General features: G+C 36.0%; 1 protein-coding gene across 2 annotated transcripts in view; it reads right to left on the bottom strand.

Annotated features, from left to right (window-relative positions):
• The window catches only part of zbbx (zinc finger, B-box domain containing), a 52,099-nt gene that overhangs the window by 19,140 nt on the left and 6,603 nt on the right, over window positions 1–26,356 (bottom strand). For both annotated transcript variants that reach the window (XM_028044632.1, XM_028044631.1), the window contains exons 6-14: window positions 26,045–26,160; window positions 15,685–15,906; window positions 13,771–13,981; window positions 11,406–11,559; window positions 7,235–7,332; window positions 4,583–4,704; window positions 4,358–4,416; window positions 3,691–3,821; window positions 451–626 (exon numbers count right to left, since the gene is read on the bottom strand). In XM_028044632.1, coding sequence (XP_027900433.1) covers window positions 451–626; window positions 3,691–3,821; window positions 4,358–4,416; window positions 4,583–4,704; window positions 7,235–7,332; window positions 11,406–11,559; window positions 13,771–13,981; window positions 15,685–15,906; window positions 26,045–26,160 — 1,289 coding nt within the window. The remainder of the gene's footprint in view (window positions 1–450; window positions 627–3,690; window positions 3,822–4,357; window positions 4,417–4,582; window positions 4,705–7,234; window positions 7,333–11,405; window positions 11,560–13,770; window positions 13,982–15,684; window positions 15,907–26,044; window positions 26,161–26,356) is intronic.

Raw genomic sequence — 26,356 nt, 5'->3', positions numbered from 1 at the left:
AGTTTGAGACCCCTGCTTTACAGGATGGGAGCTGATGTTGGTCCTAGTCCTTATAAAAAGAGAACATTCCTCCTGCCGGTTCCAGAGGTGGGTAGTAAATATCTACATTTTCTTGAATAATATTTTGGAAAAGATGTACCTTTAGGAGTAGCCTTACTGTCTCATCCTTTTGATCTTTTTTTGAGTGATATGAGGTTGAGTTTCTAAACTTGTATAAAACTACCCCTAACTTTTCACAAAACTATGTCATTTAAATCCACTCATGCATGCATGTATCCATCTATCCATCCATCTCCAAGTGGGTTGCAGGGAGGGAAGGGGAACTAGTTTGAGTGAGAGTCCATCATAGGGCTTTCATTAAACAAAGATAGCAACATAGAAAACATTTGTATAAAACAAAGAGATATTCTTTTCAGCATAACTTTATAATAAGAAAATACTATATATTACCATGTGTGTTTCTGGCCGCTGTCTTGTGCCTTCAGTTTGCAAATCTTTCTCTGTTTTTTTCTTTGCAGGTCTTAAGTCCTCTCGATAAGACATTTCCAGATTATTGGCCATTTCTCTTGATTTCTCCCTTGGTAATTGTCCATGTATTCTTGCTTTCTCTGTACAGGAGTCTTCTTCTGTTGGAGTCGGGTAAAGACTGTAACTGGTCATTATATCCCCACTGTCTTTACAAAACATATAAACACCCAACATTAAAATAAAAGTTGCCAATGTGTTGTAGCTAAAAAGAATAACACTTGTTGTCCAAGAGTATTAATAAACATAATACAATTGTCTTTATGTGGTTTAGAACATGGTAAAATGTCAAGGTGAACAGTAAAAACAGACTATCCTTGTTTGTAATGTTTTCAACTGATGGAGAAAACATTTTTACATTCAATATTCTAGTAAAATGGTAATGTGTGATATAAGTGTCCTTGACACTTTAAAGCTCTAATAAGCTGATAAAGCTGGCATTCAGTGTCTCCTTGGTCAAAGAGCTGAAGTAAGTAGTGGAAATAAAAGATGAAAAAGATGAAGGAGAACACAGAGATGATGGATGAACACAGAAATATTTGTAGACGTGAAGCAAGGGAAGGAAAGTTAAAGTAAAAAAAGGTTTGAGAAAGTTGTGAAAGAATAGACCCTTTTAGCTGTCACTGTAGCAGACTTCTCTTTTCTAATGTAAGTGGTGGATAGCCAAATCAGGTCTCATTCATCTGAATGCATTAAAGGTGCTAAATATTAACTGATTTCCCCTTGTCTACAGTTTTACCATCCACTTATCAGTTCTTATACATTTTAAAACATGGGCCCAATCAAGTGAGACTTCACAATGTACATCCAGACAACATGCTAACTTTTTTACTGAATGTAACTGCTAAAAGAAACTCTCTGTGTTTGCATGTGAGAGTTTTGTGCCATGATGTGATTTTAAACATAACTAGCAACACCTCATGTAAACATGTCTGCCTTTAAATTTTAAAGATTTTAAATATAAATTGGTCAGAGGATTAAGGTTTGATTTGGGGCATTCTATTGTGATAGAAACAAAGGTTAGAGTGAGAGGCCACAGATTTCACTGTGCTATGTAATGCTGCCATGGTGATTCAGCAATAAATGTGTTTTATCCATTAGTTGTGTGTAACAAACACAAATTTACCTTTGTGTTTGTTACATGTTTAAGTGTGAGGTGCAATTAGAAATAAACTAATCAGTTTTAACAAAAAGAAAAAAATAGAACATGCTTAATAGTTGGATTTAAATTTGTTTTGATAGCCAAAGAGAATAAAATAAACTATTACTGTGATATTTATAAGCCATTGACTGTTAACTGTGTTTAAGCTGTGCATGAAATAGTTATTTTCTTGAGGTTTCTTTACTGCAAAGAATTTTAATGTGTCATCCATAAATGGAGAATAGTTTTCTGGAGGCCTGTTTTTAATTTCAAGACTACACCCTATAATTATTCAATGTGAAAATAAAGTGTATTAATGCAATGGAATGACAGAAATGTTATGGCAGATAGGCATCTAAATCATATATCATTCTGACTGCATCAAACGTTATCTGCAAAATTAAGCTATTCCCCAAAAAGTCGATCTACATTAGACTTTTTGCTGAATAGCGCAGAAGTATTCATATCCCCAGGATTGTCAGTGTCATTTGAGACAAGATATGATGAGATACAATATGTCTTTTTACATGATGGTGTTAATTTGTGGTCACCACATACTAATGACATTAGAACTGGAGCATTTTCATAATGGAGGACAATTGTTTGGCACAGGCTTGGCTATTGAAATAATCATTCCCAAGGCCTTAGACGTTAGCTGTGGTGTTACAGTACCAGGTGATAAAGAGTGTGTGAGTTGATTGTCTAATAGAAGACAATCTGGGTCACTGCTGGGAAGCTGGAATTGCTGTGGGGAGATTAGATTGCCTCTTGGTGTTTCATAAGGGTTCAGAGATGAGATTGCTTCTGCAAATAATTGGCAAGATCGGGCTTTTTCTGTACCATTTTGTTGTGGGGTTGAGTGGTAAACCTTTGGCAATAAGACGCACTGAGTAGAAGCTGATGGAGAGACACTGATCATAAACCTCAGGGGAAAATAATGTTGATGAAGAAGGGGAAAGATGCTCCTCTGGGATAACTGACGTCGCACCATCCAAAATTGAAACATCAGTTAAAAATAAAACAGGAGGCTGGGAGGGTTTGTGAGTTTTAAATTTTGATTCTGGTAGGAAGGGGAAGCATTGTGGTGATCCAAGTTAGATTTACTTACTGTAGGAGAGTTAATGGTTCTTGATTAACATGAAGTTGGTGTTTTAGCAGATGTTAGATGTTCTGACAGAAGAATGAGTGGATGCCCTACAATCTGAAGGTTATGCTAGTCAAATAATCCACAGACAGGAATAAGATAAATTCATGTTTAGCTGTACAAGAACAATTTTAGAAGGGTCCTACTATGCACCCTTGAACAGGTTAGAAAAGATCTATGGGTTATAAAAACTTCTTCATTAAATATTTTGCACAAAATTATTGTCAGATGATATGACTTCACCTGGTCAGTTCAGCCAATTTTTAGCTCCTTTCAGAATTAGCTGTTTTAGAGCCTTTTGTCACTTTAAATTGACATAAGCTGCTGGGCACACCCCTCAACTCAACATTTACACTTGCACTAATACACTTGACAATGGAAAACAGATGCTCAACTGTACAACAGTACATTTTTGACCCTGAAGCAGAGGAATTGGAGCATCCTGCACAACCACCAAGGATGCAGGGGCGGTTTATGAATGGTAAGTCAACAAACAAAACACTTATCTTTTCCAGCAGCTATTGGACAGCAGTAAAACCAGCTGACTAAAAGTGCTAGAGCAAAGTGAAGGAGTGGGCTTGGCTAGGGATGCTAGGAAACAGGGTAGTGCCCGCTGATTGTTACTTAATAATTATGAGTTTTTGACCCAAAAAATATTAACTTATTGCCAGGAAAGGGTGGGTGTTTTTTATGCACTTGGACTGTTTTAGAAGAAAGTAGAGACTCATATGGAGGTACAAACATGTGCAAAAAGTGAATTTTACATAATATGTCCCCTTCAAAGACTAATTTAGAAGCATTGCTGCCATCAAGAAAAAAAAATATTAGAATTGACTTAATCTCAAGCCTTATTCCGGTTTTATAGTAAAACACAGCTTACCTTTCACTGAGTCATTTTTTAAAATCTGATCACGAAGGCAATGTGGCTCCTTGGCTTTTTGTTGAACTGATGCTTCAGATGGTGTGGACGGTTGAGTTGAATGGGTAGAGGAGAAAACAGCTTGTGAACTCCTGTGAACAAACAAGGCTGTTTGGGATAGTTGAACAGCTGAAACTCTGAGTGAAAAATAAAGCACCTTCTCAAATCATCTGCCTGTTGATGGCCAAATGGGACAATAAATACATTCTAATTCATTATAACCCCTTTTTCTTCAATGTAATCAATTGGAATAAGACTTGAAAGTAAAGCAATTAATCTCAACTCACTTAACTACTGAGTCCAGCTTTAAAAACAATGCAGCTTATTCATCTAGATGTACACATCAGTACTGAGGGTGAACAGACAATAATCATCCTTTTTCCTCTGTTGTCTTAAAGAAAGAAACAACGCATACTTTCAATCAAGAGAACATCTGCTCTACATCTATTTACCAGCAACTAAGAATTTGTCATGAGTGGCTCTTTAAACTTTTACATGTCTGCTCCCTTTTTGTTATTAACAGATTTTGCTCTGCTGGTAAAAACATGTGCATATTTTATTAGAAATAATCTAAACCTGGCTATTATATTATAAGCCATGCTAAGAAATGCTTTAAACAAAGCCTTACACTGTGTTGCTATCTAACTTTTGCCCAGTCAAAGGCACCATCTTCATATCTGTGGATTCCTGTGGTGAAAAAAGAAACACATGAGGATGAGTGAGACATAAATGTTAATAAGCAACGTGTTCATATTGTGACCCTCTCAGTACACTTGTAAGTTTTTGTGTCTTGATGTGATATGTTAACTATAAAAAAAAGGTCTTGGATAAAAGTGGTCCTTTTTTTTTTTACCTCATCCAAGATTTCTATTTCAAGATAGAATTCAGGTGTGGAAACTTGTGACTCAGTGCTGTCCTTGCTGACAGGGACTTTGAGCAGTGATGAACAGTACTCCCGAAAATCTTCCTCTTCAGCTAAAAATATAAAAACACAAAGTAGACTTGAGAAAATAAGATATGAGGCATATTTATGTAGCATTCTTTGTGATTTAGCAGAATAAAATTTAAAATTTGTGGGATTAAGTTGAAATGATTTCAAGTATAAAGTTTAAATGCTTACAAAAATGTTCAGAAATCCAAAATGATCAAATAGGCAGTACGGAAGGATTCAGTTTCTGTGTTCATATGAGTGCTCTCCTCACAGAGAAGATCGTTGTGAAAGAGTCTGACTGATTACTGATTCCCGAAAATAGCTGTTGGAGTCTTAAGAAGCTGCTGAGCAGTCACTCATCGCTGGTTGGACCTACTTGTTGATGATGAGGTAGGCATTCCCATTATAAACATTGGTTAAGAATTCTTCTTGCAAACTAAATCTAAATTCAGCACATACTGTATAATGCCTCCAAAAAGTGTTCATACCAAATTAAAACGTATTTTCTAATAATACATCAGGCACAATTCAAGTTAAAAATATATTCTTAAAATTAGAAATGCTGAAAATGAATCATGTACCTCAACAAATTGCTCCAACAGACACTTTTTACACACTGTTCTGTTAAGTTTCATTTTATCATGGCATTAACTAAGACATTGGTCTTATGGTCTGCATTCCTAATGTGGAAACCTAACATGGTCCTAAGTAGGTTGCCACTGTTCCATAGCATACATCTTTTATTTTTGTAAAAAAAATATAATCAAAAGTAACAGAATGGTATAGAAACTATCTTCTGTTATAACCACAAAAAGGGTCACATTTTACCATTAAATTAGGGATTTTAAACTGCTATCCAAGTAGGTGAACCATCCACATTCAAGTGTTTACTGTGCTCAAAATTTCTTCAGCAGCTTATTTTAAAAAAAGTGCACTCCACAACTTTGATTTCATGACTGAGAATTAAATAATAGATTATTCTTTCTTGTAACTTTATGCAGATAAGACAAAAACAGAAGTGTCTTTTGGAAATGTAGAGATGTACAGAGGTTGATAACCTATTCCTACCACCTGCTTCAAACCTTTATTCTAATCCATGCTCATTACAACAGGTTGCAGAGCCTCTCCCCCTCATCAATCTTTAAATATAAAAGGGGCAGAAATGAGTATGTCAATGAATAATAGAAGCTGTTTACTTCCTACATGTAGGAAGAAACCCTTCATCTAAAATTTTCATTTTCTTATGCTGACAGACCAACGTGGTGGAGTGACAGCAGTTTGTGAGTGCACCAAAGTTTGTGCGTCGCCTGGCTCAGTTGTTAGAGCGGGCACTCTCCCTGTCCATAGTTTCTTTGCCACGTGTCTTCCTCCACCTCTCCCCACCTCCGTTCTGTCAAGTTATTGTCAAAGGTCACTAGTAACAAAAAAAAGTTTCTGCTAACATGTTTGTGTTTAGCCTCACTAGGGGAATTTACTTTCACAGACCACTTTGTTAGATCCGCCTGTTTGTGCTTGTTAACACAAATATTGAATTAGCCGAACAAATAGAAAAGGACATAAGCATTTAGGAGTGGTGAAGATAACTTGTTGAAGTTCATCATCATCAGAATTTTGAATATGGCATAGTTGTTGGTGTCAGACGGCCTTATCTGAGTATTTCAGAAACTGCCAATCTCCTGGAATTTTGAAGCTAACCAAATAGGTGTTGTGGTGGAGTTTGACTGAGGGCTTTTGTTACATGGAGAACCGGGACAAAACCAACTTTCTCAAAAGCACCATTTGGATGTGTGAAATATACTTACACTAGCTGAAACTCACAGACCTAAAATTGGTCAGGAGTTAATTTTTATATTCAACCCTCAACTAAATTAGTCCAATTAATGTTATCCTTACGTCAGCGCAATCTAAAATGACTCCCAATTTGTTTAGACTATTTAATAGAAAACAGTGTGATCTAGGAAGTATTTCTGACCTATAACATTTAAAAAATTAACAAGAGATGGCCCTTTATTGCAACAAGAAGCAGTTGAATGCCCTAGAATCGAAAGGTATTGAGGGGTGGTTGTAATGCTGGTCTACCATTTCCTTTTAACCCTTGGTTGTAGTTAAAAAATGAAAACACTTCATTGACTGATAAGCTACAGACAGTGAGTTGCAGATGACTGGCTGAACCCTACCTCCCCTTGAATGCCCCATCCCTTACTCTGTCAAACTTGAGCCATCTATAACAGCACTCTACCTGTACAATCACAGCCAGTGATTACCTGTCACAATGCTATGGATGAATGGCCAACGACCGATATGTCTGACCCGCTGAGAGAAAGAGATTTTCCAATTGTGTGTTTGTATATCTGAATGTGATATGTGTGGATGTGTGCTTGGGTAAGTCATCTGTGGATCTACTTTTCTGAAGAGACGTTAGGTTAATTTGAGAGCCTGTTCTGAAAATGTGTGTATCAGAAAGGTTAGATGTACAGCAAAAGTATCAAGATCTCACGGTATCAGTCTAATTTTCTGTGTCAAAAGATGTATATCACACAGAGAAGGATAGATGTGTGGATGTGCTTGTGTTACCAGTTAGGATGGTGGCCATCTCTTCCTCTGTGTCTGTGGTAGGTGGTGGTTTTAAACCCATGCCAAATGCCAGTGACGGAGGACTTTCAACTGGTGTTCTGAAAACAGAAAGTCAACTTTGAATTAAAACATAACAATAAATGTAAGCAGATAATATGTACTTTTGTTATTTCCCTCAAACTATCTGCCTTTGGATGAATGGCTGGATGGAAAGATGGACAAACAGACAGTATTCATATCCTGGTATAGAGTTCTGGGTGTTGACATGCAGCGGAAAGTATTCAGAAATGTAAAAAGATTTCTACATTTCTGGGGGGGTTTCTTTCAAGATAGAACCCTGAATGTACATTAATGAGACTTCATATAGTTACTATTATTTTTTCAATTGTAGCATACAACTGCTATGAAACAAAGAGTGATGTGTTTCCGTACCCACTGTATCATACCATCTGTGGTAGTGGATCTCAATATTATGACGTCACAAAAAAAAATAATTCACACAGCAAGAAAAAAATTATATTTCAGTCCAGTTGGAGACAATAATACAAGCCTCAACAACTGAAAACAATCACAACACAGTATTTGACAACTGTCCCTCATAATTTATTGAAAGCCATATTGCAGTGCACCAAGTAAAAAAGCTTAATTTGCTCAAGATTCCCTGTCCAACGTCACCAACATTTCTTGGTCCTGGTAAGCTCACATAAATTTGGTGTGGGTTAAAGAAAGAAGTTCACCTCTGGAAAAGTCTTTAGGAACATAAACACAAATCAATATAGACTACCAACAAACTGTTGTAGGCTCTTTGCACGTAAGACGCTGACCTCACATCTGCCACATTCTTGCTTCTGCTTTGAGTTACCATGACAGCTAGAAAGGACAAATCAGAACCAAATAAAGCAATACAATGAACATGGTTATTTTTCTAAAGATAATGGGCTTTTACGTTTTCATGGATTTCCAAGCAATCTTGAATTAAGAAGACGGTGGCTTGTAAATATTCGTCGTTACAAGTTAAAGCTAATGCCGACCAGCAAAGTTCGCAGCCTTCACTTCACTCTGGATCAGCTTCTTCAGCCTAAAACTACCGAGGGAGATGGATGGTAAATAAAGGAGCCGTCCCTGTGTTATTTTCATGGAATCACTTCTGTATTCAGCCGGAAAGACCAAGTGTATGGGAACAAGTGATCAGACTAAAGCCAGATCGCCAAGCAACTGATCCGCCTGTACACACTGCTGTAAATACAGTCCTATTTAAGCTCTTCACAAGAAACATGCAAAACTAATAAAGTGAAATAACACGGAGACCTTAAAGAACATGGCCACATTTTTCTAAAAGCAACAACTTTGAACCTGAACAGTCAGCTGAACTCGAACTCTGACACCATTGCTGCCCTACTTTTAAGCTGTGGGGCTTGTTGTGCTTCCTCATGCATCGAAAGCAAAAAGCCCAAACCGTAATCTCCCCCGTTACTTGGTGTCTGTTTGACACTAACAACAACATAAACACAAAATATACTTGAAAATAAGGTAAAACCATTGTCCTTTAGAATGGATTAAAGTGTTTAGATATTTAAATAGCACATTTTTATAAGAAAAATGTCCGAGGATATTGCCTACTAGCATAAGCTAAAGTTAATGTTAGCATCAAAGTTTAAAGAAAGTAAAAGGCAGCTTCGTATCTGTGAATGTATAACGAGGCGTACATCTTAAAACCTTTCTCCAGCTTACTTGGTGGGGCTTCGGATTCATGTACATCATTAATTGTTACCTTGGCCAAGCACTGCAAGCACCAATTGCCACTTTCAAGAGACTGGAAGCGACCAAGCCGCTTTTCCCCGAACACAGAAGCTGACGTGCAAAGAGCCCTTTGTTATAATGTGTAAAAAAATATATAAATATCTAAAAGGTTAACAACAAAAACTTGATCCACCTTTAAAAGACAAACAAAGCAGGAAATGAAGAAACACAAACAGTTGTGCTAGAACAACTACAACAATTTAGTTTTATTCTTTAGCATTTTATTATTATCTGTGAATGATACTATATATGAAAATTAAGCAGTACAATTAAAAATCCTACATACTCAAAATACATGAACCCATTTATTTTAAATGTGTGCTTTCTTCTTACCAAAAATGACTATCTGCGTATTCAATGCATTTAATTAAAAAAAATGTATGTAAAAAGAGAAAAATGGCTGACCCTAATTTATTAAAATTAATGATACCAGTGCTACCAACATCTTGTTAATTAATGTTTTTTTGTTTTGTTTGTATCCTTCCTGGTACTTGTTTGTTATATTACTATAAATAATTATTTTTTGACACCAGATTGCCCATCTGTAGAAAGCATATTTGATTTTTGACCTAGGCATATTGTAGGTAGTTGAATAGATGTCTTACTATTCCTGGAAAAAGGTTGCAAAAAAGTGTAAATATGGTGCATGATGAAGAATTGTCTTAAGGCAAAACATCTCTGAGATTTTGGAAAATAATACTTGCATGTAAAAAAAAAAAGTGCAGTAGCAAATGAGCTACAAATTGCTACAAAAAACACCAACAGTTTTTTAGACATATCATGGGCCTGTATTATTTAATGTCAGATTAACTTTGTGTTTTAGCATGTGTTGTTTCAGATGCTTGTAAACATCATTGGTAAAAGTCATGAACAATATTTCAAGCTAACACAGATATCACACATTTGCTTTTTTCATGCTCTATAGTCAGAGATAAAGGAATGTTAATCAAATATTTTCTCTAATATTTGTTAAACCTCATCCTAAAATTGCTTTCTAGAAGTGGACCTGTCTAGTAGAGGACTATCACCATGTGGGTTTATTATAGTTTAGTTTTCAGGACCTGTTAAAAGTCTGGTTCTCAGAGGAGGGATGAGCACTCACTTACCCCTGCAACATAGCTCAGTCAGCGCGGTCAAAAGCTTGCTTTCTATAACCTGCAGGCCGCGCACAAATCTACTAGGGTGATAGACTTTACGACTCTAATATAGCTGAGCACTTTTAGCTGATTCTTTAAAGCTCTCTCCTGCTCTCTACCCCCTCCTTTTCCCATTATTATTAAAGCTTGTTAAAATTCAACCTCTCCTTCTTTCTTCCCTCCAGCCGGTAAGACTCTCTGTCTCTCCATTAAGCTCTGCTACCACCACTGCTTCAGGGTTATTGCACTCCAGATTGGCTCTCTGGTCTATTCCACAGTTAAAGGCTGCTACAGTTTGGGATGTAGAGCATTCCTGCTCCAGCAGAGAGAATGCCCAAAACTCCACTCAGCTCTCTTTCCTGCTGACCTGCTCTCAAGCTGACTACTAAGGCCAAAAAAAACTGCTTAAATAAAGGTTATAATAACTGGACCTGCAAAAGCCCAACCTGCAGGCAATGAACTGCACAATAAGTACAAAGAAATTGCTTTGTTCAGTAGTGCCTTATAAGGGCTGACTATGGAGATGCAGGTGAGACATATGCTATGGCAACAAAAGATCTAACAGTAAAAATGTTTGCATACAGTAAGTATGTGTTTTGGTGCATATAAGGAGTTGTATGATTAATTTACATAGAAGGAAAGAGAATGTGTGTGTTCCTGAAAGTTGCATATGTGTTATATTATGTTAACTACTGCTGTACTGACCTTAACAAGTTGTCACTATGCCATGATGCTAAAAAAATGTTATTCTACATAATACTCCCTCTTTAACTCTTTTAAATACAAAATACCATATAACGTTCGATGGGAAATACACAGCATGTGCATTTCTAGTAATAGCCTGATCATTGACTATATAAATTAAATCCTACTGGTTGCTAAACGCCATATCTAAGTTCTGAAACTTAGAACTTGGATATGGCTTTGAAAGCACACAGCTTATCTGACTTAAAAGAAGAAGACACAAAGGTGGCTGCTTCTGATACAGAGTTCTAAAAACAGTTTACATTGTACTTCTTATTTGAAAACTCCCTAAAGCATCAAAGATCAACATCCTTGAAAAACTTACTTTTATCAAAGTTAGTTAACTAGCATTTAGCTTGCCAAATTGTGGTACCACTAAATACAGTGGTATTTGTATTACAGTTTGAACATTATGATTATAGAATATTTTGGATCGTTAGGACCTATTTAAAAACAGTTGTTGTGATTTGCATTTGTATTGTTATTTGTACCTGCGGTGCTTCTTGAGAAGCAACCTATCCATGTAGGTAAGGCTGTTATCAGAAAACTTCACATTTAGCTTCCCTTCTGCTCCTTCTCTTTTTAGTCCATCAGCTTCTCTGCCTGGAGGGATGTCAGTCTGGGTCGACATGGCTGACACCAATACTGGGAAAATATGGGATGGGGGACATGGCATAATACAATGAAATAAGAGAAAAAATACACAGCATAAAGTAACAGAAAAGTGAATCAAAATCAGAGAATAAGGCAGGATAGTATTTTGAGCAGCCTTTTGAACACACCTTTCTATAAAAAAATACTGAAAACACACCCAAAACAAGCCAAAAGTGCCAAAGCAATGAAAGACAAAAGCTAACCATATCAGAGCAAGAATAAAGTTTCAAACAATAACACAGAAACATAGTGATCACACATGAGAAAAGAAAATACAGAAGTAAAGGAAATTTGGTGATTGTTTCGCATTGGGAGTTCACACAGTGTCAGCTTTAAATTGGGGCTTGGGTCCATTGGCCTTGCAGAAATGATTAGCGCCAGAGGGACTAGCCGCAATTTGCAGAGCAGAATGAATAGACAGAACCTGAGTTCGTCCAAGCAGTAGAGCAGAAAAAATAGGATGAACACAAACATCTGGTCAGATGCACACACAAACAATAACCCAGAATATAAATTGTGCTAAAAACACACCTTATTTGAACCTTAAACACACAATATGAATTTAAACAAATGTAGATACAGTTTTGATGAAAAGTCACAAAAATTAGCTAACATAGTTTTATCCATAGTCTCAGGAAAGGCAGTGCTGCTTTTTTTGTGCATTTTGTGCATCCCTGTCCTTATAATCCCATGTTTATTACGACATGATGCAACAGCTATACTCGACTAGCACCATATTCAGCCCTGGATCTTCAAATAATAGTGAAGTTTTTACTTAATTAACTGATCAGACTACGAACAGAAAGAAAGCAGGAAAAGAAAATGAGATAAGGAGAGAGAAATGGCTCCGATAGCTGGATGATAAAAAAAACATTTTTATATACATTGTATGTATTTAATTGTCAATATATTGCAATTGTTACAGCATTAACACTCGCTTTTTCAAAATTGTTGTGCACAGTTGATCTTCATTTAAATTCCATTTTACTTGTTGACGTTTCAGACCAGAGCATTTTTAAGAGCATTCATATGGCCTGGGGACCAACACATTAATAAATAATGTGGAATGTATAAAAAAGCAAGTGTGCAACAACCTTTTTTCACATTTTTTGATGTGCCTCCATTTGAAAAGGTCAGTTTATTCAGAATTAAAAACAAATTGTTCTGAGGAGGAAATTTCTGCATCAGTTCAGAAACGAGAATAAAAACCATTCAACACAAACTCTTCAATTATAAAAGCAAAAAGTTCAGCATTCCTCGAAAGATACACACCAAGCATACCTACTCATTCAAATTTTATCAGAAAATATCAGGAAACATTGTAGCCTCTGGGACTGAACTCATTAAAGACGGACTGAGGCAAAGTGGAAAACTGCCCTGTGGCCAGCTGAATCAAAATATGAAATGCATTTTTTTTAAATAATGGATGCCATGTCCCCGAGCCTTAAGAGGAGATAGAAAATTCATTTTGGTAACACAGTTCAAATACTTTAGCTGAGTTTGGATGTAGGTGAACTACAGAACATGTAATGAGTAACCTTCAGAACCGTTTGATATACTGCTTCTTCCACACAAATTTAATTTATTGACACACCTACTAAGATATGTAAAAAGCCTTAAAATAAATGTAGTATCTGTAAGATACAAGCAAAATCTTACAACAATAAATTTAGAAAAAAGAACACTTAATTTCAGCACACTTATTCGGTATGTGGTGAGGTCACATTTTAAAAGTGAAATGTTTTGTTTTTAGCTGGATTTGTATTTGTCTTCTTGACACTTCAAACAAAGTGAAGATTTTTTTTTAATTTCTCACTTTACTTGTTGACTTTTGATATGCAATAAATAATTTTCTGTCGTTGGTTCTATGAGTTACGACACAGAAAGTCATGACATAAAAGAGAGAGAGGTTTCTTTTGATGTCATTTTTCACGTAAAAAATGAGGTTTCTTTGTATACAAGTTTTGAAGAATTTTACGGTGCACCAAAATCAAAATCGTTTTTTCAAAGAAGTATTTGCACATTTGAGGCAGCCTAAGTTCTAGAAATAATATAGCCTGAATGCTGAACGTGCAGTCATATCAAACAAAAAAACCCCACTTTGTATTCAGAACTGCTACAATTGCTACCCTCAACAATTCATTTGTCCATTTTAAAAAATAATGAGTATGTATGCCTACCAACCATTTCTATATATTTCACCTGCTGTCGTGGGTGTCTCCAGTACATCGGTTGTATCAAGGTTTTCTTTTCCTTCACTCCTTTCATTCCTCCACTGTATCAGAGCCTCCTGAAAAGATCTTGCAGACTCCTCCTCACTATACTGCCCTGTAAAAATGGAGTTGGCCAATTCACTTTTATCATCTTCAATTACTCCCACTGCTTTCTCCTGTCCATGTTTTACAACCAGCACCTAGAACATAAAGAATATCCCATGAGCTTTTATGTGATGGTCAAAATGTGATGTAAGTTCCCATACATATTCTCATTACTAAAGGTGGCCACTACTAATGATCTGCACCTCCAAATCTGCTCTTCTGATGTAATGAATACAGATTCTTTTGTCAGTACAATGTATACTAAATGTTTCAGTTCCTTTTTCTTTTTATCTTTCAGTTCCAATTCTTGGAAGACTGATGTGTAGCGAGTGTAAATCTTGAGGAACCACTAAAGCTCATTTTCTGCTTTTTCTGGGTTCTAAAGCTAGTTTTAGTCATTGTTCCTTTGTTCTTATTTGGCATCAGTTTCCCACATGGTCACACTATCTACCTAACTAGCCACTGGCTGACTGGCTAGTTAGCTTAGTTTCATAGCTAAGCTAGCTAAGCTATAGTTAAGTTATGAAGCCTAGCTAAGCTAGCTGGTTCCCTGGTAGCTGGTGCCTTAGTAGCTTCGGGTAACAAGGAAAACTCCCCCTCCAGTATTGCATGTTCTGGTATAGATATATTCACATCTCTGAGATTTATGCATTTTTGTTTTTCTAATGTATTATTACATAATTACTTCTGCTGATTTTTCTTTTTTATTATTATGTAGTTTGGCATAGAAGCTTGCTGGCTGAATATTTTGACTGTAAGGTTGAGCTATTTAGTTAATAAATTCTCAAACTTTATTAAAAAAAAGTGTTTGTGATTATTCCAGTATTATGTGTGAAGTGTGTCCTCTTTCCTGTAGCGTTGAGATTTTCATTTCATGAGAAACCAAAGATGGTTGACTGACTATTCTGGATACTTTGGTGGAGCCCCAACTCTTTCCAAAAGAAACTTCAACTCTGTTAATAATTTTATTAATAATAAATTATCAATCATATTAATAGCTGCATAATCCAAACTTTAATGCAAGCTCTGTTGTCGAGCACATGCAAATTATTTTATCTTGTTTGTTTTTAAACTTGTAACTAAATACAAATTTGCAAGATGTACACCAGCTGGACATGGAGCAAATTTTTTTCTCTACCTTGTGACCTCAGTTGTTTGAAAAGACTACTGTCAGAATGGGGTCAACTGCACTCTGTGGTGTAAAGAGTATGAAATGTCAATCTAACTGTTCCTGCCAGACCCACGCTGCTGGAGGGCTCCTTTCAGTCCAAAGGTACATGCAGTTCACAAGTTTGCCTTTAGATACAGCTTGTGGATTTGGCGTCAATTAGGGTTTGTTTGAAGTTCCTTCAATTGACTCACATGGTGCAGAGGTAGAACTCACACCACGTAGACGCTTGTTGGATATCTTTTTAGTGAATTGTCACATCATGTAAACTGCAAATGGAGTGTAATTTTACCCACTGGCAAATTTATTTGTTATGCTGTATCCAATCATGGATAGAGGCTTCATATTTTGCTGGAACAAAATATCAATAAGTGAAATAAAGCAAGACTGCTGAAATAGTGAATAGTTTTAAACAGTGTAATTTAAAATGAAAGAATTGACGTATGATAATGAAACAATACCAAGTAAAACTTTCTCAAATATTTATTTTTAGAGAAATCTAAATGTCATAAACAGAATGTGCCGTGTACACATAGTTATGATTCATAATGTTGAAATTGAAGTGAGCATAAAGTTGTCCTCTATTTACTTATATATTATAGTTTAAAGCAGGATAATTGCAGCACATACCTGGCTGCAATTATGAAAAACTTTCATTTGTTTTTGCTTCAGCTTTGTTCCATTCTTTGGCCACTCATCTTCACTTGTGGTTATTGCATTGAATGTGAGGCTGTGATTGGAATCAGGGCTTCTACTGGAATCAGGATTATAGATACCGGGAAAAGAGCCAGGGTTAATCTTTCTCTGGAAGCAGCTGACGCCTTGGCTGATCACTTGAGGCTGTGCGTCTGTCTGCAACAGAAGACCATAGTTTATGACACCAGATCAGTATTGCTTAGTTTAAGAGGCTGGAATTACTGCTCTTATCTAAATTCTATTGAAACATCATTACGATAAGCTCACGCACCTATTGAGAGTTTATATTACCAAAATGAAGCCCGCTTCAACCCATCAAGCAGTGACAAATGAGTAAGAAAACCATTATAGAAGAGAGGAATACATGAAAGAACCTTGCTACAACTGAGCTAGTCGGCTTAATTTAGAAGAAATGTGTTGGTTGAATTAAAATATAACTTTATATCCAAATCCAGGTGTATGGATAATTCTGGATCTATCAGCAGACACAGCTAACTAAGGAACTATTTTCTACATGAGTAAACATTTAGAAATCCCTATCCTGATTATTTAACAGAAACCCTAATTGATGTTATTCATAGGACGTAAGACATAAGACCTATGTCACTATCAAGGCTACTTAATTTCCCTTTCTTCCTGATTTTGGTGATTAGTTTGAACTTCAGCAAGTCGTCTTCAACACATAGAAATGCCTAAATACACTGAATGCCAGGTGATTGACTGCTTTTCTATTTGTGTTAAAAAAAAACTGCAAAGAGGCTGGTATATATTTACATGAATCTGACGTAACTTAAAAACAAGAAATTGTGTTTAAACAATCACAACAGATGACCAATTAGTTAACAATATTGCTACAAGCTAAGGTAGTGCAATGAAAAAGGTATATACTTTTCAATCAAACTTCATACATTTTGACAGGTGACCTTTGACTTGTCAGTGAGGGGACCCTTAACCTGTCCCCTCACTGACAGGTTAAAGGTCACCTCTCAAAACATATGAAGTGAGATCAAAGGGTGAATATATACTTTTTTTCCCATGAAGCATAATAACTACTGCGGCATGATGTGCCAAACACCTGCAACCATTCTTTTTGTTAAATTTTAGACAAGAGATTTAGCACTCACAACTTTTACTCAAATTGAAGTAGTAAATACCAAGCAAGCCCTATTTAAAGTACACTGATGGCATAAAGCAAATGGGATGATGCCAGACAGCTCTCTTGACCCCATTTAGAGGGTAACTCCTAATCATTTTAAGTGCTCACACTTACATCCCTAGTCTACCCTTGAAACCCAACACAGAAAAGTCCATTTTTGTATATATATATATCTATGTGAATCAAATAATAACTTCATAAATCTCATACAAAAAGATTTACACACTCATCACCTCTTACTGTTGCATAGTTGTATGCTATCCCACATAACCTTCTATCGTATGTCCACACACCTGCTGACGATGCTTTTCATCAGCAGATTTTACAACTGGACAGTAATGACATTATTATAACTAGTAAGTGGCATAATTCAGTAGCTCTTATAAAGTTTAGCTAGTCACTGATAAGTTCAACCATCTGATAAAATAGCATCTACTTCATCCAGGCAACATGGAACCAGTTTGAAGCCCTGCAGTGTGTTATAATGACTAGTTCTGAAACACCTAAAATTGGACATGTAACAGCTTCACAGATATACATCATGCCTAAAGCTATCTATGGAGTCCAATCAAATAAACTGAGCAAGAAAGAAAAAGAATTGGGTGACCTTTGCATTAAAGCTTTAGTAGGTAACTGTCACAAAAATACGTTTTTTGCATATTTCTTAAAACTGTCACAATGATGTGACAGCATAACATGAGACAGAAACTGTGAAAAAGTTAACTCCTCTGCCATCTCCCTATGGTTCTACTGCGGCCTGGTAAAAACCAGCCTCTTGTCCTACGCTATTTGCTTTGTACACAGGGTCTGGGCTCACAGCCTGCACTGTAAACAACCATTCTCCACTGTGAAGAGAGAAGAACCGATCCGAACAAGAAGACTGTTAATGTTAATTCAATATTTGGAAGCGTGACCAACACTGACTGAATGGCTTCCTTCACTTCCACCACTGCCACTGCTAAAACTTCAGGCTGACTACAATTTTAAAACTGTTTGCTGATTGGCCCGGTCGACCGGAGACAATCCGAGTCAAGAGGACAAAAGGCTGGAGTGTGCTGGAAGCAAAAAATATTTTCGCTTGGAATTGCGCAAGGAGGCAATGGTCAGCCTAGTTCTACTGCCACTTGCAAAATAAATTGTTTTTCGTCAAAAAATAATCAATAAGAGCTAGGAGGAAGGTTTCAGCACTGGCGTGTGCGCACGCCAGCAGTGCAAATGGCGGATAAACAACTTACAGTTTGTTATAGGATAAACATGTATCTGCCGTCATCGGAGGCCATGCTAACAAGCCTGAACATTCTTAGCAGGCTCTGTTGAAGGGTAGGATCTGTAGCAAACAAGAGAGCAAGGAGGTGTATAAGATGCATGTGAGAAGCATGTGAGCAGCATGTACACAGAACTGAGACCCTTCTCCTTCTGACTGATTGTTTCTGACCAAGCCCTGTATTTCTGCAGATGGCTGCAGAACAGCAGAGAGAAAGCAGAGGGGCTTGACTTTTTAATAAGTTATCTATGAAACATGTTTTTATATCAAATGTACCTACTGAAGCTTTGGTTTTATTTACTAAATTAATTTTCAGTGTGGGACACATGCCATCCTGGTATATCACATAATAAGCAAAACTCTACAGGGATTAAATTACGGTATGTCTTGAGTACTATAATAATGTTTGGTACTCACTCCTCTATTTGTTCAATGCGTTTCACACACTCCAATCCTGATTTAAAGATGGTTATTCTAGAACATTTACAACTGGGAAAAGACAGGGCACGAGTTTTTTTTGTCTAAAATCTGCCATTATATACAAGAAAGCAAAATCAGCTTAGGTGTATTCTGTCTATGTGTTAAATTTAGAATCTAAGAGGAAGGAAATAAAATCTTCAAATATCAAATCTTTGTGCTTAGTGTTCAAATGTTGTGTAAAGTTCTTACATGTGTTGGGCCAAAAGACACTCTTTTCAAGATCCCTTAATAGCAAATCAAAAACAGTGAGAACAAACAGAAGGTTGTTAAAGCTACTCTTTTTCCTTTTTCTGACCACTTTCCAGCTCTGTTCACAGGTGCACTTAGATAGAGTCTGAATGTCTAAGTGCATATGAAACAAAGGACATGTCATATCAGCATCTGAAACTGATACTCTCTTTGTGATGGTGTAATTGTAGAGCAATGGGTCCAACTTACAAACATTCAATGAAAACACAATAGCTACAGGTAAAGGATTTCACAAATATGGCTTTGAAATTCAAACTCATAACTCCCATTTTACAACACCTACAAAGAATACTTCCCCTTTTCCAGTGTAAGCATCTCAACAACTATGTGCTGCTAACATATCACTGTATTTGCAAAGCATTTGTATAACATGCAAGTGAACAGATAATCAAAGAAAGACTAACACTTTTTCCAAAACAGTTTTAGTTGAGTTGGATAAAAAATGCAAATGCAGAGAAAACGGAGAAAGTAAACACATTTCTTAAACAGAAACTTATCTCTCCTGTGTTAGACCAAAGTTTGCATCAGATACAGTAAAAGTAGAGTTCTCACAGCGACTGATAACACACGACATGAGTTCAAATTCTGATTTTAAAAGATAAATTCATTTGACTAACGCAGTCTTAGGGAACTTAACTACATGGCTGGTATGAAAAATCTTATTTTAAAGTTGGCTGAGTATCATTTCTTCCCCAATTAAAGTGACGTTTAATGAGTTTAAAATTTATCAAACGAATAAATGTAATTTTTTTTAACCACATAGTTTAAAATTGGGTAGTATTGATAGAACTGATAAAAATAAAGATATTGTTAAACAAAAATTACAGCGTCCATCAAAATGCGTATATACATACATCAAAAATATTTTCTTAGTTGAAGAAACAAATTCCAAGCAGAACAGTAACAAAACAGGCCAACTTTTTCTTAAATAGGTTCCAGAATGGTAACCAGCTATGAAACTAGCATCTTTTACTTACATTTTAAGATGGAGAAAAAATTAAAAACCCCTTTTGCAACAAGTCATTGTGCTTCTCATTTCATCAATCTTTGTCTCACAATAAGCACCTCAAAGTAAATGCGTGCAGTTCCATGTTTATGCTCTAATAGATTGTGTAACTGTGGGAGCTAGAAGTGGGATGCTTACAGAAATATGACCTACTGAAAACAAATTGCATTGGAGAATGTTTTCCTTTGAACCACAACCAAAGAATAGAAAGTGGGTGGGGATGATCTCAGAGACAAAAATCAGAAATACAACATTATGACATAAATTAGATCAATTAAACATGTTTTGTTTATATAGTGCTCTTTGAAATTACCTGACAATATTTTGCTACACCACAGCTTACCACACCCACTTCATGTGGTTCTGCCTTAATGAACTACAAGTAATGATTACTTAATTCATCGTTATTGATCCAGGTCTCTGTGTGTGAAAGACAAGACATATCTGATGAGGTAAAAAAAAAAAAACAACTCAACTTATCATATTGATTTGTTCTTTCTTTTTGCACCTCATTTTGCCTCATCCCTCATCAGAAGGGCGAGGCATAATTTCTTTCCAAAGAAAATCAAACTGGATTAGTATAGGGGAGAGAGATATGCCTGCGTCAGCTGCATGAGCATAATCCCCAGTCTTTATATTCTGCCAAAATACACAGTTTTGCATTACTGCTGGCTAAAGTGAGGATACAGCCCAAACGAACAGTGAAAATCTACAGAGAAAATGACAATTGTCTCTTAAGGTCTCTTGTGGTTTGATTAAACAAACATGTATGTGCATGGTTTATTTAATCCATGTTGCATCCCAAAGACACATTAGTGTGTTAACCTGACCTCTGCTGAAGTATTGAAAATATAGTAAACAATGTGCTTCAGCATATATAAAAGCCTAATATTGTACATTACCAAAGCAGAGTTTAAACACAAAAAGGATATCTTACTCTGGTAAAGTTAATGCAGTTTTTTATCGTTCTCCCATTCAGCTCAGCACACACACTGAAGCTGTCAGCTTTCAATGTCAAAGTATAATTATGCTTGTGTTTTTTTTGTGTGTTTTGATTTGGATCAGAAATTTCTTTGGGTTTTTATGCTTACATTTTTAGCATGCCTTTTAATGATAATATTGCATCCTTCTAAATATGAGCAGTTTGTTTTTGTTTTATTTTCAAAATATTAATTATTTTCTGTTCTGGCTTCATGATTATCTTGGTGGTCTTTGTATTTAGGGTTTTGTTTTTCTCACTTCCTATATCAAGCTGGGGAAACACTAAATGACTTTCATAGTCTTCATAGATTTTGAAAATAAACTGATTTCAGGGGACTTTTGTTTCATGAATAAAAGACTAAGGATCACAAATTAAACAACAAGAAGTGTTGAGAGACCACAGACCACAGGATTCATCAAGTCAACTGAATGACTGTCATGGAACCTTTTACAAACGCTAGAAGGAACAAACCTATTGCACAGTGTAACAAAAAAAAACGTCTCTAATTTAAGATAAAATTTTGGCAGCTGTGGTTGCCAGAATGTTAACGTACAAAATTTTGGCAACCACAAATCTGTGTGGTTGCCAGAATTTAAATGCAATAATAAAAAAAATTCTTACAATGTATGCTTAATATCACCAAAGGGTCCAAATATTTTACACTGAATTTGTAGCAGCTCCTTCTTATGTACAACCCTCATACTGTTTTTATCCAGCTTAGAACTAGTGTCATTACTTTACTGCAGTATTTCATAATTAAACTGTTAGCTGCTGACTAAAAAGCCAAGTCTTATAAAAGTAGGTACAGGTGAACGTGAAGATTGTTAAAGCATGCCAACTCACAGATACAGATTTCTTTATTGTAGTCGTAGGTTTTGATATATAACTGACTTCAACTTAAGCCAGAAACAGTCAGAGAATGAGCAAATCCAAAGGAGAACAGAAGTAGAAAAGTAAAGACGAGAAACACTGAGATTGAACATAGAGAGGAAACAGGCGTGATGCACCTGTGATATTGCTTCTATAAATTAAGATCCTGTTGTGGAGTTTCAGTGCCCCCTTCTGTTAAAGTCTGTCAAAGCACCTTATGAGCAGTAGTTATCAGTGTACATTTCAAGACCAAGAGTCCCTTTAGTTTGTGTGCATGAGGATACATGTACACTATGACTGAGAGTCAGAGAAGCTACACCAGAGAAAAATTAAACTTTTGTGTAATTACATAACCCAAAAATGTTTTAAAAGGGCTAAGTATCCAAATGTTCATGCTCATTTAAATTCCTGCAGAAACAACCTGTAAAAACCAGTTTAACTTTAATAAGTATCTCACAGTCTTCAACACTCATCTTTGCCAAGCAGACTTTTACAGAATGAATACTGAAATTACTTTTTGGGTAGGTTTGAGATAAAGATAGAAGTGCCTTTTTGTACTCTATATGTACCTTATGTCACTGCACCAACAGTGCAGTAGTACTGCATATGCATGTGTGGGTGTTTGAAAGCATCTTAAGGGAGGTCATTATCACTGCTACCTCAAAGCATCAAAGTCTTTGTAGGAGAAATAAAAACCCTTGTGTCAGCAGGTCTGGAAGATATGCATGGACTAGCTGGACAGACCACACAGGCAATGCCAGGGTGAATACTAACATAATGAAGGAATGAGGATAGGGCAAAACAACCTTGTTTTTAAACAAAACAACGACGTTTTCATTCCATTATTTGTAATGCTTTTTATTTGTAATGTTTTTCACTGACTGAAGAAAATCTTTTAAAGTCTCAAAACAAATATCTATATTATCCAAACTCATATTCAGGAGCGTTTAAAAGAAGTAATTTTGTTTCAAATGTAATTTAAAAATAGTAACTAAAAAATGGTTGTGCTGTGGAGGAGGGATAATTCATAATTGCAATATACTTGCAATATACTACTTTGGTTTTATCCAAAAGTCCATGGTATGTATACAGTATATATATATATATATACATATATATATATATATATATATATATATATATATATATAAAGAGAGAGAGAGAGAGAGAGAGCTCTGCAATCCAATTGCACAGCTCACTACACAATTAGATTAAACAAAATACTTAAATGTAAAATTTGGCATCTTGCGAGAAATTGAGGACACAATAAGCCCTACAGCAATGTTGCCAAAAATAAGGATTCCAGATTTGTTGGTCTTGCAGGCAAACGCTAGTGGCTAGTTTAAGTGGACTTCTACCTTATTAAAACAGCTGCAGTTTTAATAACTTTGGGGAAATGTATGTGACCACTATGTTTACATTGGGCAATTATTTTTATAGAAAGGAGGGGTTAAGCCATGAGGAATCTTCCTCTGTGAAACATGTATTGAGAAGTCAGTAATTGCCTGACAGAAAAGGCAATGTAAAATCAATATAACGGCCTTCATCTAAACCGCTATAATGATTCTGCTTAGTCCACAAGTTTACTTTTATATGAGACAGTTGCTCTGAAATAAGAATATACAATAATATAGTGTAAATACTGAAGCCTTCTTTCAAAAGTCAATTCATTGCTAAATTGCATAATTATGGTTAATTTTTGTTGTACTTTTTTTTCCTGGCCAATTGTAGAAGACAATTAGCCCTAAATCCATAAGTCAACAAAATTACTGTTGATGAATACCTGGTGAATTTTCTGTACCAGTTTGGAAATCATCAATAAATCTTGCTCCCTTTCACACTCCTTCATTTTATGTTTCTCTTTTAAAAATGTTTATAATTTCCAAGAAATAATAATAATAATAATATTATGCATAATAAAAGGGTACATATTTCTTCTCATTTGCAGCTTCGTGTCAGAAAATGTGTATGTGCATATGGATGCACACTAATACTTACAAAAGCCTCATAGTAGCTTGATAGTATACCGTAAAACACAGCCTCATTTTCCTGCTCAGGCCTGAGGATAAATTACAGCCTCTCCTTGGGGATGAGACTTCCCTATTGGGTTCCAAGCAGCATATCACTACACGCTATGCAACTACGCAGAAAATAAGGAGCAGCTTTTGCCACTTTTTTCTTCATTTTTTGTCTAGATTGAATAGATGGTGCAGAGTTATGTGCCTGTAGGATATTAAATAATGTCCAAGTTTCACTCAAAACTTCAGACAAAGTTAAACACATTTATCTTTGGAAGTTTACATTTGCAGGTGTAGAGAGAAACTGTGTGAATGAGTGCATTTTCAGACAGAGGTGTCCAGACAGTTATAAAGCTTTCCTTTATCACAATCGTTATATGGTACAAGAGCAATCTAAAATATGTGTCCATTAGGGCATTGTGTATATTTCTGCTTGCATTTAGGCTATGTGTCTGTCCAGACTACTATAAGTGCTGATGTTAAACCCATCACTATAGAAGACTGGGGGCACTGGGCACTTTAATAGACAGTTCAGTGCCATCATCAGCGCATGCACTTTCAAACAAATTACCACAACAGATTTGAATGCATTTTGTGTGCTGGATTTGAATAACCTATTCCACAGCATAAAGGGCAGGATGTCAACTCAGCCAATTCAACCCCTCCTCCTCTTTAATTTCTTCTGTCAGTCTGCCTGGCTCTCACACCAACCACCTTACATTTTCTGTCTCTGTGTCTTGAAAGCATAAGCTTGACCCTAAGATCAGCTAAATTCAAGGTAAAATTTTAAAAAAAAAGGATAGATAGCAACCAAGCTGCTCATTTTACATACACTCACACTTTTTATTCACAAACACTTGGGAGTAGCTGTCCCACCTCCTGAGCTGTAGGAAGATGAGTGAGAAAAAAATAAACAATGGTGCCCTTAGGGGTCTTCCATATCGATGAATAGATCCAACTAAACAGTTATCAGTGCAAACACAAACACTCAGATCGACTGTTGGATAGGACAGATGAGGCATCGTAAAGGAGAAGAGAAGATAAAGAAAAACAGGTAAACAAGACACAGTGAAGACAACTTTGTAATAAAGCAGATGGAAGTGAGGGAAAGGAGTGAGGAGATAAAGTGTGTGAAGGAAACTAAAAGACGGATAAACCAAATGACCAAGAAGAAAAGAGTAGGAGATAATGGGTATCTGAATGACAGCAGAAGCCAGGAGGTGATGTAGAGGAGAGACAAAGAACAGAAATATATCAAGACGAATAAAATAGAACAATGAAAAGATAAGTTTAAATGAAATCAACAGCTGAACAAATAGAGAGTGACAGCCAGGCTGAAAAAGAAATGGAGAAAGAGCAGATGGAAAAATTTTTTATTCACTTCTGTTGTAAAGAACATCCCACAGCTGAGATTATTACCAGCTTAGTTGAATGTAAGTCTTTGTGTTTTGGCTGCAAACAAAGAAAATGAATGTGTTAACCTTAACGTGATTTCAGATTAATCACGTTAATGTACGTGATTAATCTGAAAATTATAATGCATTAACTAGGGTCACCTAGTTCACAGCAGCATGAAATGGACTTGATACGCGGGGAGCGACAAATGACAGTGAAGGGTGAAAGTTTTCTGCGACAGCAGACAGCAACAAAAGTTGAACATTTTCAAGTTTCTTGCGTTGCTTCGCATGTGCACATCTACAGTATGTGTATGAGCTTGAAATTTCACATGCACCAATTACGCCCTTCACTTGGTTGGATGAGGTCAACTGGCTGTCACCTCATCGCCTCATCTATATAGGCAGTTGCCTGGGGCACCATAAGGAAAAAATAAAATATATCTGTCAGTTGTCCCCTGAAAAAGTTTGCTACTTCCCGTATGCATCTGTAGTGGAGTAAGTTTCTCTTAGTAGTAGATGTTGAGTACTTGGGGACTACATTACCCACTTTCTGGTCTAATAATTGCTTGCATTTTAATCCATTGGAATGAGGCAGGAGGGACTTGCATAACTTCAAGCATATTTGTATTCCAAGCTTACAAAGTCAGGCATAGTGATTAATCATGACTAATCACAGTGCCAAAATGTGATTAATCTGATAAAATTTTTAAATCAATGTACAGGACAATGTTTTTTTACAAATTTGGAAAAAACTCAACAGACTGATGTCATTATACAAGTAACAAAATGCTGCTTTGCCTTCTCACAATCCTTAAGAAATGACTATCTCGAAAGACTTTCAGAGTAAATATCAAATGTGTTTGTTTTCTTACTAATTTAGTTGATTTGACTTCACATTTTCTGGAGATTGTTCCCTTGACTCTGGTTCTTCTTGTCATTCCAAGACCAGCGTTAGGGATTGAAGATGAAGATGATGACTGCGGTGAGGCTGAAAGAGTAAACACGCAGATGTTAAAACCCGACACAGGGATTTTATTTATTACTATTATCGACATATGAATTTATCATTATCAAACCAGAATGAAAAGACAAAAAGAACATATTAATTAGATAAACAATGTACAGAACAATATATTATTGAACATTTGCTTGTTTTTCAGTACAGATTTTTAAATCTTAAATAA

This window comes from Xiphophorus couchianus, chromosome 18, assembly GCF_001444195.1.
Source record: "Xiphophorus couchianus chromosome 18, X_couchianus-1.0, whole genome shotgun sequence".
Taxonomy (NCBI): Eukaryota; Metazoa; Chordata; class Actinopteri; order Cyprinodontiformes; family Poeciliidae; genus Xiphophorus; species Xiphophorus couchianus.
The sequence above is the reverse complement of the archived record's forward strand: the minus strand, read 5'-3'. Positions and strand labels throughout refer to the sequence as shown.